The 16,677-nt window shown below is 54.5% G+C and overlaps 1 protein-coding gene across 1 annotated transcript in view; it reads left to right on the top strand.

Annotated features, from left to right (window-relative positions):
* The window catches only part of CFAP46 (cilia and flagella associated protein 46), a 91,556-nt gene that overhangs the window by 31,122 nt on the left and 43,757 nt on the right, over positions 1–16,677 (top strand). The window contains exons 24-26 of the mRNA XM_029932813.1: positions 9,422–9,553; positions 9,908–10,070; positions 15,686–15,770. Coding sequence (XP_029788673.1) covers positions 9,422–9,553; positions 9,908–10,070; positions 15,686–15,770 — 380 coding nt within the window. The remainder of the gene's footprint in view (positions 1–9,421; positions 9,554–9,907; positions 10,071–15,685; positions 15,771–16,677) is intronic.

Genomic DNA, 16,677 nt, shown 5'->3' with positions numbered 1-16,677 from the left:
CCCGTCCCAGCACGGCCCGGGCACCCCGCCCCGCTCAGAGCTCCCAGCGGCGCCCGCGGCCCGTCGTCCGACTGAGCGGGAGTTGTATTTCTGCGTCTTTCCCCGATTTGTGAGTGTCGGCCTGTTTCAAATTAGTTGCCACAGTGAATATTTTCTGTGGTAAAGACCATTTTACTTGCGGTTCTTTTTGGGTTACTTCCTGAAAACAACGAACACACCGACCCAAGGGCACGAAGACGTTGGGAGGGACTCAGCCGCCAGCAGGTCGGCGGCGGCCAGACCCCGGTGCGCGCACTGCCCACCCTCGGGCCGCATGCGGTAGCGTGATCGCGGCGGCGGCGGGGAGGGTCTGTCCCCAACTCGGAACCCCGGGGACGCAGACGCGCCTGCCACATCTCAGCGGCAGCTCCAGGGCCTGTGTGTGACACCCCCAATGTAGTTGGGGACCGACAAGTGAATGCCACCTAAGACGTCTTAACACCACTGCCCTCCCCGCAGCCGGGGCTCAGACGCGCTCAGGGTCACGATGGGGGCCGCGCATGGCGGGCGTGGCTCCCTCCCAGGGGTCTGCAGCGTCACCTCAACCAGCTCTCTGGTCGGAGCCACTGTTCCCATGTTGCAGATGAGGAAACTGAGGCCGGCACAGGGAAGTCTGTGCTCGGAGGCCACCTCCCTGGCAGGTGGCAAAGCTCGGGTTGGGCCCAGGCCCGCGCTCCCAGAGACCCCGAGAGCTGCCTCTCGGGTGTGGCCACGTCCCCACCTTGTGAGCAGGAGCATGCCGGAAACTGCCGGAGGAGTCAGCCGTGGTCCCTCTGAGCTCGCGTCCCTGAGGTGGGCACAGCGCCCGGCACGGGAGTCCCCAGGCCGCAGGGCGGCAGGGGAGGCGCCCTCCGGGCTCCGAGGGCCTGGACCCAGGTAGCAAGTCGATTCCTGAGAAGTCACGTGATCCTCGCATTTGGTTAGTTGACGTCACTTGCTCAAGGACTGGACGCTGTTGGGGCAGCTGGTGCTGAGAGCCCGCGTGAGCACCTGGGACAGAAGACCGCGCCACGCGCTGCGCAGCCGACTTTCCTCATCCCCGGTCTCTCCGGGCGGGGTGGCGTCTGCCCGCCAGGGCCCGCCCTCCTCGGGCGGCACTCGCAGGCTCGGAGGCCCGGTGTGGGGCAGCGGCAGGTCGCGGCAGGAGACCCGGTGGCTCCCTCTGGGGGTGGCAGGGCAGGGAGCATGTGGGCGTGCGGCTGCAAAGTCCTCCCAGGGGACCTCAGTCACGGGCCTGAGGTGGCAGCACCCGTGAGAAGGGGTCCCTGCAGAGAAAGTGGGCTGGGTTCCCGGGGCCGTGGGCTGCACGGCCCGCTGGGCCAGGGCTGCTCTCAGGCGACCCCAGAGCTCGGGGCCGCATCTCCAAGGCCCAGGGGGCAGTGAGGGCAGAGGCAGACTCCCGGAAGAGCACCGGAGCCGTGGCCCTCGGTTGGGATGAGGGGCAGCCGGACGAGGTTTCCCCACCAGAGTGGAGGGCGGCGGCCGGCAGGGGTGAGGCCGTTAGAAACTCGTGGGAGGCGGCAGGTCGAGGCACGGGCAGTTGACTAAACCCTCTGAGGAGCTGAACGTTTGGGACGTGTGCCCGTGAGCCTTGCCCGAGGTACCTGTGCCACCGACCTGAGGCCCTAGCCGTGGGGACGTCAGAAAGGCTCCCTCTGCAAACAAAGTTGCTGAAGCGCAGGCGTGACGGACCCTGTCAGCTCTCACAGCCAGCACCGAGGGGCGCCCGGCTGCAGGGACCCTTCCTCCAAGAGAGGGCAGACTGGCCTCTCTCAGAGGCAAGAGGGCATTTATCTCAACGATCGGTCATACGAGTTACTTGGCTTCCAGGGGAAATCTGCCACGCTTCCTGACTTCCCACCCCAGCTGGGGGACCGGGGGTGGTCCCTGGCCATGCAGCTCCATGGCTACGCGGCGCCTGCCGGCTGCTGGCCTCCACCCACGCAGGTGCCCGGTGCACTGAGGTGGGTGTGCAGCGGCGGGCGCAGAGCACCTGGCCGCCTGTCGGATGTCGGGCCCCAGGCAGGGCATCAGGGGTCCCCTGCCTGCTACCAGCTCAGTCACACTCTGAAGAGGGAGGTTTCCTTTGGGTACGCGGGTTATGCCACGGTCAGTGGAGAACATTAAGAAAAACCCTCGAACCTGAGAAGATGCAGCAAGAAGCTTGCAGTGTTTGTTGTGGAAGAAGGACTAATGAAGGACCAAAGATCTCTGGAAAATAAGTTCAGTGAAGATTTCAGTGTGAAGACGGGCACCGGCGGCTCAGTCGGGTAAGTATTCGACTTCAGCTCAGGTCACGATCTCACAGTTTGCGAGTTCAAGGCCCGCACCGGGCTCTGTGCTGACAGCTCAGGGCCTGGAGCTGCTCCAGAGTCTGTGTCTCCCTCCCTCTGCCTCTCCCCTGCTCATGCCGTCTCTCTCTCAAAAATAAACATTAAAACAAAAGATTTCGGGATGAGGAGATCTCTCAGGAAGTAGATGAAGTAGATGAGAATGGACAGTCACACAGAACATGTGACAGAAGAGCCAGGAGACACACGGCAGCAACACGGGGGGTCCGACAGCTGACCCTCAGAGCCCCAGGAGCACAGAGCTTCAGGAGGAAGTCTGAATGCGGATTGTGATGTGGGAGAGGGCCCAGGGCCGAAGGTGCAGCGCGACAGACCTTCCCCCCAGCAGGTGCCGGGGGGACAAGAGACCCTCACAGCAGACGCCCCTCGGGGACACACCAGTCACCACGGAGGAAGAGTGTCCTCGCGCCTTTAAAGAACTCAGCCCGCACCTCGGCAACTTCTTACTGGACACGTCTCCGGAGGCAAGGGAGACAAAACAAAACTGAACTGCTGGGACCCCATCGCGGTACAAAGTGCTGCGCCGCGAAGGAAGCCGTCACGCAGACTAAACGGCACTGATGGAATGGGAGGAGCCCTCTGCCAAGGACGTATCGGATAAAGGGCTCGGCTCCAAAATCTATAAAAAACTTGCCAGAAACAAATAACCCAGTGAAGAAATGGGCAGAAGACACGAACAGACCCTTTTACAAAGAAGACATACAGGTGGCCAACAGACACATGAAACGATGCTCAACGTCACTCATCATCGTGAGGGACATAGAAGTCAAAACCACAGGGAGAGGCCACGGCCCCTGTCAGAGTGGCTAACGGGGGCGCGGGTGCCGGCGAGGAGGCGGGCACGGGGAGCCCTCTTGCACGGCTGGCGGGAACGCACGCCAGTGCAGCCGCGCTGGAAACCAGGGTGGAGGCGCCCCAAGAAACTGTAAACAGAACGACCCTACGGCCCAGCAATGGCGCCACTAGGTATTTACCCAAAGGGTGCAAAAATTCTGATTTGAAGGGGCACGTGCACCCCAGTGTTTACAGCAGCGCTGTCAACGATAGCCCGAGTACGGAGAGAGCCCGAATGCCCATCGACGGATGATGAAGATGTGGTTTACACACAGTGGAGTTTGGCTCTGCAATCAAAAAGAAGGAAATCTTCCCATTAGCAACAGCATGGATGGAACTAGACTGTATTCTGCCAAGCAAAGTAAGTCAGAGAAAGACAAGTATACGATTTCACCGTGTGTGGAATTTAAGAAGCACAACAGATGAACACAGGAGAAGGGAAGGAAACTAAAATAAAAACAGAGGGAGGCGAACCGTAAGAACCTCTTGAATACGGAGAACAAACGGGCTGCTGGAGGGGGGGAGGCTAGACGGTGCTGGGCCTTAAGGGGGACACTTGTCGGGATGAGCACTGGCTGTCGTAGGGAAGTGAGGAACGGCTAAATTCTCCTGGAACTGTTATTACACTATACATTAACTAATTTGGATTTAAATAAAATTAAAAATAAAAAAAAGAAAGAATTCCATCTCCAGAGTCACAGGAAACATCAATGCAACAGCCTCTTCCAAACACTGGAAGGTAGAAGAAAAATGGAGCTTTCTAGATGGAAATGATTTTCAGCCCCGATTTCAACCCACTTGGACTTTCAGTCAAGTACGTGGGGAAGGAGAGCCATTTTTGACAGACGGGGCCTGGAATGTGTGTCTCCCACACAGACGGAAAGTTACCTGAAGGAAATGCTCCAGAAAACAAGGGAAGGAACCAAACAAGACAGAGATGTGGGATGCTGTGCCGAGGATAAAAATTCCTTCCAGAACAGCTGTCACCGTGTGCTGCTTGCTGGGCCGGCTCCCGGGCTAAACTGGAGCAGGTGGAGGGGGCTGGGGGGGGGGGGGAAGGACCGAGTTGTGAAGAGGGGAAAAGGCTCCGTGATGAATAAGACCTCGGCAATAAGACCGGGGAGAAAAAGCCAGCAGGAAACTCCAGGCGACTGAAGTAACCGGGCAGGACTCTTGGGTGGAGGCCATGTGCATTGTCTCGGCGCTCACTGCTGCTTTGGTTCTAGGACTAACACTTGTGGCCACTTAACAAAGGACAAGTGTCACCGGTTTTGAAACTACCAAAGCCAAACACTTGCAGGGGAGGGGAGAGCCCGGAAGGGAGGCGACCGCGGTGCTGACACCCTGACACCCGGGCCTGAGAAGGCGAGCCACCGCGTGTCCCTTGCTGAGTCCCGCGAGCTGAGCCAGCATAGTACTCTGTATAGTAAAGATGACAAATAAGGGGGTCGGATTAATGCGGTAACCATCCATATGAAGACGTTGAGAAGAAGGCAGAAGGAAGATCAGACTAGTTTAAATTTTTAAAAATAAAATTTTAATTTTAAAGAGAGAGCACACGAGAGGGGCAGAGGGAGAGAGAGAGAATCTTAATATATTTAAAAACATTTATTTATTTATTTTGAGAGCGAGGGAGAATGAGAGAGAGCAGGCGGGCACCAGCGGCCGAGGGAGAGTCGGGGCAGAGCCTGCAAGGGGCTCCATCTCACGACTGTGAGGTCGCCACCTGAGCTGAAGCCCAGCGTGGCGCTCGGTCGGCAGAGCCCCAGCGGCCGCAGGTCTGGGCCCTCTGAACGTCGTCTCTGGCTGTGACACTTGCGCCGTGGCCTGTGCAGCCGAGGCCCTGGGAAATCCGGTTCGGGCCAGGTTCAGGGGCGCACACGCACCTGCCGGAGGAGAGGGCTACCCGTCCAGAAGCCGCCCCCTGCGGGGAGAGCGCCGCCGGCCGAGCGGACAACTGACTCCTCCCCACGCGCAGGTGCCATTTTGATAAAAGTCCACAAGTGATTTTAAAAAGAGAAACTGCAGAGACGTTTTTCTAGAAAGCGTCGGCACATGAGCGCTGCTGCGTCGTCTTTCTGTAGTTGGGCTCAGACTCAGGTCACTGCCGGCGGCCGCTGCGAAGAGGTGTGCGCCGTGGCCTTGCCACTCTTCTTCAGTGATTCGTAAACTGAGTTTTATTTAAAAGTGACAAATCTTATATGATAAAAATAAGGTAAAAATAGAAATATGCGGGGGACCAGCCCACGCACCCGAGTCTAAGGGTCCCTGAGTAGGGGGTTGGTGTCGGCGAAATATCTACAAGAAAGAACACAGACAACGTGACTGGTGGAAGAGACCACGCTTTACTGTGAAACTTGGTGTCTTGTATACCACAGGTGATCACATCTTTCTTTTAATGATTACATTGTTTGCAACTTCTTAGGAATCCCATGTTTCAGAAAAGATCATTGTTTTCACGGAAGAGAGAACAGAAAGTTAAAGACAGAAATGGAGTACAATACAGAGGATCAAAAAACATAATTCACCACTAAAAATACATCAGCAGGAGTCTTATTTTGCGTACATAGTGTAACATTAACCGAAGCTTATGACAAGGCTATTTTTCTTTAAAGGTTAACAGTAGTCTGTGAGTAAGGTGCCTCTAACCAGGGAGGAAGTTTCAATCAGAAAGTCTGCCCATTTACTGAAACCACAATTACCAAGTGGCATGAACAATAGGAAAACTAACGCCAGTCTCTGATCCAGTTAGGTCAAGCAGCCAAGCGCACACATTTTCAAGTAGGGGAAGCAGGGTCCCAAAGGCCATACAGCACTTCTGGCTGGATGGGCCCCAACAGAAATATATGCAAATAGTAACAGGGAAAGTGGAGGTACTATGAAAATGTAATTCTCACTTGGCCTTTTGAAAGCTCATTTGTGTGACATCACTGTCCCCTAGTGGTAAGTGGAGTTACTGCACTCAGGGGCCTTGCCCCTCTTCCCTGGCTGGTCTGACTGGGTCTGACCACCCAGCCCTCTGGGCGAGCGAGCTGGGCCCGGCAGGCTCCTGTGTGCCTGTCTGCCGGAGAGACGGGTCCTCGGTTCTGTAAGACAGGCCACGCTGTGTAGTGATCTTGCTGGCCACTCGGAGCGTCGGACCTCGTGCCCGGTCAGGCAGGATATGTGGTCACGTTCAGCCACGTGGCATGCACAGCAGATGATTCATTCACCTTTTAATGAAAATTACACGTCCTTCGAATTTTTATGCTCATTTTTTCCACTTTGCAAGTTATGGGTAGAAACTCTAGTGTGAAATTGGTCACAGAGTAATTTCATAATAGCAGTCCACCGTAAAATAATTGTTAGTTCTTGGTGAAAAGTAGTATAGTTACTAATCAGTATTTTCCTCTCTGAGTGTGTAATTACCAGGATAATTTTCGCATTCACACTGTCAGTGTAAAGGAATATCCATTAATAAGAAATTTCATGCAGATTCTTAAAACAGACACAAAACAGATGAGATAGTCTAATTGTAGGTAGTCTAAGAGTATTTGGGACACTTTTACTTTGTTCAGCATTTTCATTTAACAGAATCATCCATGTTGGGTCTCTATAGAAATTTCAAGTCCCTTTTGCTGCCATTTCTGGCCACGACACAGTAACAGGACACTCTGGTGCTCCGAGAAAAACCGTGGAGCTCGGCAGGACACACGAAGCAGCCATGTCAGGCGCTGGGCAAGAGAAGGTCCAGAGCAGAAATCTCTGCAAGAAGGGACACCACCCACGGCCCCGCAGTCGCCCCTGCTTTCTGTGGGGGTGGGGGCGGAGGGGTGCTGGAACAGCAGCTCTGGGGAGTGCAGCCCGGACAGGAGACATCCCGGGACGGAGAGGGACCCCCGCCGGGGCCACTGGGGCAGCTGGCAGGTGTCGGATACGGTGGGAGAGAAGACTGTGCGTGTTCACGGCACCGAGTGCGATTTCTCAGCTGCAGCGAGGTGCTGGAAGCCGTCTGGGCTGAGGTGCCGGAACTGAGCAACCAGAGCCCACTTGCCAGGCATCCGGGAAGGCCGGGCCTAGGAACGGGGCTCAACACGCTCCTCTAGATTTACCCTAAAAAAGCCTCCTTCAGATCTTGGTAGGAGAAACGGAGGCGCGAGTAGACGAACAGCCTGTTAGAATGAACCCCAACATCCCATTAAAGGAAGGCAGCATCACCCACACTCAGCAAAGTAGCCGTTGCCGTGTCCAGCATAAAATAAAATATTACTAGACACGTGGAGAATCAAGAAAGTGTTCTCCCATACCAGGAGAGAATACAGTCCGTCGGACAGAAACAGGTAACAGACCCAGACATGGCAAATTTTGAAAGTAGCAGGCAACAAATTTAAAACTTAAAACAGCGGTTACAAATACAAGAAAGCATTTTCAGTAGAAAACTTGGTGTACAGGTGGGGAATTCCAACCAAGAAATGGAAACTGCAATAACCAAGTGGAAATTCCAGAACTGAAAAATACAATATCCGGAAATGTTACTGGGAGCTTAACATTGGAACACAAGAAGTGATGAGTAACCGTGAATGCAGGTCAAGTGCAGGTCAGCAGAGTATCGAAACCAAGGCACAAGGAGGAAAGACAGAAAAGCAAAACGAACAGAACTTCAGAGACACGTGGGGCCGAGGCCGGTGGCCGAGCGCAAGGGCGATGGGAGCGTCGGGACAGCGGCAAGCGAGGGAGGCAGAGACACACACGCTGAAGACGGACTAGCTCCGTACTTTTCATAGTCAGTTAAAAACATCAACTGAGGAGCCAAGGTTTTCAACGCCCGCAAGCAGGAGAAGCACAAAGAAAACCACAGCTATTTTCACTGTCCTCACGTTGCCGCCGACCGAAGGGAACACATCATCGGAAGGAAGTCGGAAGGTGCATCGTGTGTCGGAAGGCGAGTGTGAGGCTGCGGACTTCTCGGCAGAAGCAGCGCGGACCGCCGACCCTGTTAGGTGTTAGGAAATAGAAGAACAACCCGTCAGTCGAGAATTCCTGCAAGAACGGGCTTCAAAATATCAAGGAAAATCAAGACCTGAGATAACCTGAGGGCGAGGCGGATGACCGCTCCCGACGGCCTGGGGGAGATGCCGGGGAGATCTTCCGGCTGAAGGAAGCTGATGTCGGGAGGAGACGCGGTTCCGGAGCCCGGAGCCGCCCCGCGTGGGGAGTGTGGCTGAGCGTCAGCGGTCTCCCCTCCCAGCGCGTCAGTTCTCTAGAAGACCTCAGCCTTTTCAAAACAAGAGGACGCTGCGCTGTGGGACCCTTAATAAAGGTACAAGGAAGATGCATGACATGGCGACGCCGGCGACAGGAAGGAGGCACGAGGAGGACGGTTGTTCAGAGGTTTTCCGTCCCCCGGGAAACGATCCGCGAACCGGAGCCACACTGTCAGGTGGGGGTGTGGCTGCGACCTCTCGGGCAGGTGCTCGAACTGTCGTCCAAAGTCAGTCTAACCAAAATCCCACAGAGGAGACGAAATGCAATACTGGAGAAGTACTCAGTTCGCCCACGGGGTGGGGGGAGACACAGCACACCGGACAAAGGAAACAAAGCTCATGGAAGGTCCCACCCCACCACACCGATGGACGCATCCCACCCCGCCACCCCACGCCACGTGAAGTGCAGGGTTCATCCCGCTGACTGAAAGAAGCTAGACCCAACCAGGAGCTTTTTTCAAGAGACTCGGGCGGCCCGAGGAGGGAGTCTGCTCAGGAACAGTGGATTTCTCTCAGGGTAAGTCCAGTGTCCCCTGAGCTGTGCCTCGGGGACCTGCTCCCCTCCAGCCCGGGATCCTCCCCCCCGGGGGCGATGCCTCAGCGGGTGCGGTGTCGCACGTGCCCGAGCCACGGCGAGGCTGGGGTGGTACAGGTTTAGGGAGAAGGCCTGGCTCTCTGGACCCTGCCTCAAGTCGGAACTGGATCAGACTGCGCGCCGGCCCAGTGGAGGCCCTCTGAGGCCAGCACACTGGGGCACGGGGCACGGGGCCGTTGCTCCCGCTGGGGCTCGGCCGTGCTGGGGGGCACACGGGCTCGCTGCGCAGCAAAACAGGTTACAAGTCAGTCATTTAAAACACCGGTTCCTGGTGCTGCGGGGCGGCCGGGCTCCGCTCGCCCCCAGGGCTCGCCCACCCATCCGCACGGCACCTGCAGGAGGCGCGTCTCTGTCCGCAGGGTGGAGACCCGGCTGGTGGCCGAGATGCTGAGTGTGGCCGCCGGCATGCAGGGCAGGAGCATCCTGGAGAGCCTGAAGGGCAGGCAGCAGCTGCGCCTGGTGGCCGTGAGGTCCTTCATGGACAGCGCCAGGTGCGTCGGCGGGCCCGCGTGGGGGGCGTGGGAGGCGGTGGCCCCGCAGCGCCGTGGGATGAAGGGCCGGTGCCCGGGGCGGGGGGTGGCTGCCACTACGCCCCGAGGGCTGGCCCTCCCTTGGGACCTGTGGCCGGGCCGTCTCGCCCCTTGCCGTGACATCCACTCCACCCCACGTTCAAGAGGCCCTCGGGCGCGAGGGTGTCACCGCAGGCCACATGGCTGTGGGAGGGCGGGAGCGCACGCATCTGGGGGACGCGTGGCACCAGGCTTGCCCGGTAAGTCGAGAAGCGCCAGGCGGCGCTGCTGCGTCACCGGCGGCTGCACCTCTCCAGGCCGGGATTTCCCTTCCAGGTTCGGGGGCATCGCGGAGAGCAGCGCCCTGGTGACGCTGGCCGCGAGGCGCTGCTGGAACGCCTGGCTCCCGCTGCTGGCCTCCGCGGCCGGCAGGAGGAAGGCCAGGAGCGCAGTGCAGAGGCTCATCAGCATCATCAACAAGACAGACGGGAAAAAGCAGGTGCACCGTGTGGGGCCACGTGGGGCGGGCTTCCTCCAGAAAGGGAGGGCGAGATCCCGAGGAAAGAGGCCCCGTGGAGCGGTGGAAACCGGGAACAAAACGGCCACCGAGTCGGGGCCCAGGGGGCGGGGACGTCCCTGGATCCCCGGCATGGCCGGCAGGCAGCCCTCTCCTCCCCGCTTCCTCCCCTCCCAGAGGACCCGGACCCTCACGCGGAAAGTCCCAGCAGCGGAGGGGAGAGGTCAGGACAGTAGGTCCAGACGGCTGAGGGAAACCGAGAAGCCGCTGGGCCAGAGCCACGGTCTGACTCCGCCCCACGGCCACCCCGTCGCCAGTGTGCGTGTGGTCTTGGTAAAGGCACCATCCCTGGCCGGCCCCCCCTGTTCACCGGGGCCCAGGCCCAGCTTCAGAAGGCGTGTGGGGGTCCGGGAGGGCTGCCATCCTGCCTGCTGACCACGTGGGTCCCGTGCACACCCGCAGCTTCCCGGCCCAGGGACTTGGCTTCCCCTGGGGTCTCTGACACCTTTCTTGTCCACCCGGGAAGGCCGGGCTGTGTACCTGTGGCTTCAGCAGGACCTTTTTTTTTTTTATTTATGTTTATTATTGGGATAGAGAGAACAGAGCATGAATGGGGGAGGCGCAGGGAGAGAGAGGGAAACACAGAATCCGGAGCAGACTCCAGGTTCTGAGCTGTCAGCACAGAGCCCAATGTGGGGCTCGAACCCACAAACCGTGAGATCATGACCTGAGCCGAAGTCAGACGCTCAACCGACTGAGCCCCTCAGGCGCCCCCAGCAGGGCCTTTCTGAGGGAAAGTCAAAGGCTCTGGCAGACAGAGGTCTGCAGTCAGACAGTCGAGGACAGAGCCATGGACAGAGCTTCGTTGGCCTCAGCCCCGGCCCCGGCAGAGCCCTCAGAGGGCCACAGCCAGACGAGCTGTGGGAGGTTTGGGGGGGACTGGACAAGATGGGGGAGCTGCCCTCTGTGCTGATTCCAGAGCCAGGCCTGTGGCAGGAGGGCCCACTGCTGTGTCTCTGGTCGGGGAGACGGCCATTCAAGAGAGAGCAGGAAGGAAGTTGAAAATCGGAGCCTCATAGAAGAAATTGGTTGATGCTTCCTATTTTCTTACAAAGATATTTCCGACCTCTGATAGTCTAAGCCAGGCATGGGCCACACCCCCCCAGGGGGGAGAGCAAATCTAGCCTGTGTCCTCTATTTGTGAATAAAGTTTTATTGGGACATAGCCAGGCCTGGTTATGTACATACCGTCTCTGGTTTGGCTACAGCAGCAGAATGGAGTGACTGTGACAGAGATCAGGTGACCCCCAAAGCCAGACGTACTTCCTGTCTGGCACTTTACAGAAAAAAATGTGCCAAGCCTGGGTCTAGACGTTTATAAAATTTACCTAAAGTTCAGTTCTTTCCAATGGGTTTTTAAACAATTATCATCAAATATACATAATATGATTACCATTTAACCATTCAAAAGTGTATAATTCAGTGACCTCGGTTGTACGTGCAGGGCTGGATGGCCATCACCAGGGTCTGTGCCTTTTTCATCCTCGACAAAAACTGCCCCCAGCAAACAACAGTCCCCCTCTCGATCTCCATGAATGCGATGCCCCCGGGTTCCCCACTGGAGAGGAATCACGCAGCGTCTGTCCTTCTGCGTCTGGCGCGTTTCACTCAGCACAGTGTCGTCCAGGTCCACGCGTGTTGTAGGTCAGCACGCCCTTCTTTTGTGTGACGGAGCCCTATTCCATCGGACGGACGGACGGCGTTGCGCTTACCCCCTCCTCTACTGCGGGACGGGACAGCTTCACCTTTTCACCGTTGTGAGCAGCGCTGCTACGGACCTGGGTGGGCAAATAATTTGCCTCCCTGCCCTCAGCTCTTTTGAGTCTACGCTTAGCAGCAGAGTTGCCGGGTTATACGGAACTTCTGTGTTTAGCCTTTGGAGGCAACGCAAACCTGTTTCCCAGCGGCTGTGCCCTGACACCCTCCCGCACAGGGTTCTGGCTTCTGCACGTGCTGTCAACGCGTGTCATTTCCCATTAAAAAAAAATTATACCCGTCCCAGTGGGGGAGAAGTGGTAGCTAATTGTGGTTTTGATTTGTATTTCCGTGATGACAAATGACTTTGAGCATCTTTTCATGTGCTTATTCGTTATCTGCGTATTTTATTTGGAGAAATGTCTGTTCAAGTCCTTTGCCCATTTTTAGATTTTTTGTTGTTGTTGTTGAACTGCAAGAGTTCTCTATATATTCTGGATATTAATTCTTTAGCAAACCAGATTTTCCAATTTTTTCTCCCACTCATTTGACTGCCTTTTCACTCCTTGGTGGTATCCTTTGACACAGAAAAGTTCTTAATTTTGATGAAGTTCAACTACATTTTTCTTTGTGCCTATGTTTTTGGTGTTACGTCCATGGAGTCATTGCCAAATCCAATGCCATGAAGAATTTTTCCAATGTTTTTTTCCTAAGAACGTTATAGATTTAGATCCTGTGTTTAGTGTTTCCCCCACTGAGCTAATTTCAGTATGTGGTGTAAGATAGGGGGACCTATCTTACACCTATGAAAATCAAATCTTCCCAGCACTGTTTTTTTAATATTTAAAATTTTTTAATGTTTATTTTTGAGAGAGAGAGAGACAGCACAAGCAGGGGAGAGGCAGAGAGAGAGGCAGACACAGAATCTGAAGCTGCCTTCAAGGACTGAGCTGTCAGCACAGAGCCCAATTCGGGGCTCAAACTCATGAACTATGAGATCAAGCCAAAGTTGGACGCCTGACAGACTGAGCCACCCAGGTGCCCCACCCAGCCGGCACCAGTTGTTGAAAAGACTGTGTTTTCCCCATTGCATGATCTTGGTGTCCTTTTCAAAAGTCATTCTACCACAGATCTGAGAGTTATTTCTGGGCTCTCTGTCTTCGTCCCTCGGTCCGTATGTCTGTTCTTGTGCCAGGGTCACACCGACCTGATTCCTACAGCCTTGTGATAAATTTCATAGTTAAAAATTGTGCGCCTTCCCACTTTATTAATCTTTTTTGAGATTCTTGTGGCTGCTTGGAGCCCCTTGCAGTTCCACATGAATTCGAGGTTTGGCTTTTCCATTTCTTTGAAAAAGGGTGTCGGGATTCTGAGGGATTATGTCGAATCTATAGATCACTTTGTGTGTGACGTCAGGTTCACGTTTTTTCTCCATCCATGAGCGTGAGCTGTCTTTCCATTCATACAGGGACTCCTCGCTTTCAGCAGTGTTCTCACAGTTTCAAGATCTATGTCCTTCATCTCTTTGGTAGTATTTAGTTTTTTTAGATGATAGTATCAATGAAATTGCTTTTTGTCTTAGCGCGGGCACCCATTCATTACAAAATGCTGGGTGACTGGGCGGCTTCAACAGTGGAAATTTGTTTCCTAGTCTTCTGGGGTCTGGAAGGAAGGCCAAGATCAGAGAGCCAGCACCGTCAAGTTCCGGAAAAGGCCTTTTTCGCGTGTTGTATACCTCTGCCTCCTTGCTCTCTCCTGGTTTGGGGGCCGTGTGGGGGGTGAGCAGGATCTCTGGTGTCTCACGAGGACCCTGCCTCACGGCCTCATCTACTCCTAATTGCCCCCCAAGTACCTCACCTCCCGATGTCAGCACCCAGGGGATTCGGGCTTCTGCATGTGAATTTGGTGGGCGCGGGGGGCACAGCTCAGTCCACAGCACTTTCCTAGTTTCGTTTTGGAAAAACAGCTGACTGTTGTATCGTTGTGTGCTGCAACTTTGCTACATTCATTTATTAGCTCAAGTGGTTTTCTCGGGGATTCTTTGGGATTTTCTATATCTCGGATCCTCTCGTCTGTGACTAGGGATGGCTTTACCTCTTCCTTTCCAAGGTGGACGCCTTTGCTCTGGTCTGGGTTACTGGCCACGACTCTTGGGAGAATTTCCAGTAAAATGTTGAAAGAGCATCAGTGGAAGCAGCCATCTGCATCCCGTTCCTGGATTTAGCAGGAAGCCTCAGTTCTTCACTGTTGGGCACCAGGTCAGCTGTGGGTTGTTCATAAATGCCTTTTATGTGCTGAGGAATTTTTCCATTATTCCTAGTTTTCTGAGATTTTATGGTGAAAAGTTGTTGGATTCTGTCAGATGCCTTTTCTCCGTCAGTTGGGATTCCCATGTGGTTTTTCTCCCTCATTCTATTAACGTCATGGATTTTGTCGGCTGACCTCACGTGGAACTACCCTGTGTCCTGGGGATACACGCGGTCCCGGTGAATAACAGTGTTACTGTGCGGTTCGATTTGATTTGTTCAATCACGTTGACGGCTTTTGCGTCTGAATTCATAGAGTATTGTATTGGTCTGTAATTTTCTTGTGAAGTCTTTGTCCAGATTTGCTATCCAAGCAGTGCTGGTGCCAGAATCAGCGTGGACGAATTTCCTCCTCTTCAGTTTTTGTAAGTTGAGGAGAATTCGTGTCAACTCTTTAGATGTTTGGTAGAATCCTCCCATGAGCCTTGGGTCCAGGACGTGTGTCCTTGTTGGGAGGTTTCTGATTACTGATTCAGTCTCTACTTGTTTAATTTGTTGAGATTTTCCAATTCTTACTGAGTTAGCTTGGGCAATTTGTGTGTTTTAAAGTATTTTTCCATTTCTTCTAAGTCTTCTAATTTGTCGGTATGCGCGAGGCCACAGGCTTCCCTCAGAATCCTTCTGATCTCTCCAAAATTGGTAGTGCTCCATATCTGAATGTATTATTTTTTTATTAAAAAAAATTTATGTTTATTTTTGAGAGAGAGACAGACAGACAGAATCTGAAGCAGGCTCCAGGCTCTGAGCTGTCAGCGCAGAGCCTGACGCGGGGCTCAAACCCATGAACCATGAGATCATGACCTGAGCTGAAGTCAGACGCTTAACTGACCGAGCCCCGCAGGCTCCCCTCATATCTGATTTTGTTATTTGTGTCTTCTTTCTTTTTTTCTTTGTTAGTCTTGCTGACGGTCTGTCAGTCTTCTTGATCTTTTCAAAGGGTTTTGGTTTCATCAGTGTCCTCTATCACCTCACTGTGCTTTAGTTTATCTTTGCTGTCATCTTCATCATTGCCTTCCTTCTGCTGACTTTGGGTTTAGGTTGTTTCTTTTCTAGTCCCTTAAGGTGTAAGGTTAGGTTGTTGATTTGAGATCCTTCTTCTTTTCCAGTGTAGGTACTACATCTATAAACTTCTCTCTGACCACTGTCAGCACAGAGCCAGACACGGGGCTCAAACCCGTGAACGTGAGATCAAGACCTGAGCTGAAGTTGGAAGCTTAACCAACTGAGCCCCCCAGGCGCCCCCATACTTTCTTCCAATGTGCTTTTGACTCCATTGATTTCAAGCTCTAGAGCTGACGTGGACGTGTCACGTTACTGAAAAGGCTGCGGGCCGTGTGCGGCGTCTCTGTGCGCGTCCCCACGTGCGCCGGGAGCCCTTCCTCATGGGCGAGATGTGACTTCCCTTCCTGGGCTTAGTAGTTCAGAAGTTTAGCTTCGATTTCTATATTTAGATACTGAGGCCAACAAAAGTCAGGATGGTGACAGAATAAACTGCAACTTTGCGGTACATGTACGGCTGCTTTGTTTCTGCCTCAGGGAAAAGGAAAAACTCTGCTTTTGCACCAGTGGCCCACGGCGGACTTCCAAAATGGAGGGACTCTGGAAGGTCATTGTCTCCCAGGTTTGTAGACGCGAGACACAGCCGCAGCCCCGGGAACGGGAGGTGCCGGGGGCGCTCAGTCCCTGCGCCCTCACGGACAGCCCGCTTCACCGCGGCAGGCGCCGGTCGTGTGGGACGGGAGCAGAGTGCTTTCCGTGAGCGACTTCCTTTGCACAAGGGAAGCGACCCCCCTGAGTTCGGGGCAGGGCTGTCGGCAGGTGGGCTGTGTCTGCGGTGGCGCGCTGGAGGCCCGGCCTCCGGGTGACTCTGCAGATAAACCGTGTTCCTGTACTTCCGGAGCCAGTGTGGACAGGGACGCCTGCAAAACAAAAGCAAAACACAAACTGAACTTCGAGCAGTAAACCATGTTTAAGAATTCATGTTTAACGAAAGGACATGATGATGGTCTGCTAAAAATAATCGTCCCCGTTACCGCAAAGGTCTCGGTGTCTATCAGGGTGTAAGCGCTGTGGGAGAAGGCCCCGGGCCCCCCGCCCCGAGTACTGCAGGCCCATTGGGAGAGGGAAAGTTGATTTAAAATAATGAGCAAAACTATGACCGTGTGTGACTAAAGAGGGAGCTGAGCGCCAAGCCCCCGAGCGCACCGAGACAGCAGCGGGGCCGGGTGCCAGGCGGAGCGCGGCTCCCTGGGGGGCTGTGCAGGTCCAGCCCGTGCCGAGCTCCGCGCACCGGAATGAAGATCAAGCAGGTTAGTTTGGCAGGAGTAAAACCGTCAAACTGTGGGGAAAGTCAGACAGAGCGGTTGGGGGAGCAGGTATTCGTGGGAAGATTACTTCTTAATCTTCAAAGTGAGTGAAGAGTCACACCTTCAATTACACGAAAACGTGAACAGTGAGAATACGGAGAAATACAGAAAGTTCAGCGAACACTGGGAAAATGTTTTCACCAAATGTGGGAGCGCAGTGAG

The sequence above is a fragment of the Suricata suricatta genome, chromosome 2, assembly GCF_006229205.1.
Source record: "Suricata suricatta isolate VVHF042 chromosome 2, meerkat_22Aug2017_6uvM2_HiC, whole genome shotgun sequence".
Classification (NCBI taxonomy): Eukaryota; Metazoa; Chordata; class Mammalia; order Carnivora; family Herpestidae; genus Suricata; species Suricata suricatta.
The sequence above is the reverse complement of the archived record's forward strand: the minus strand, read 5'-3'. Positions and strand labels throughout refer to the sequence as shown.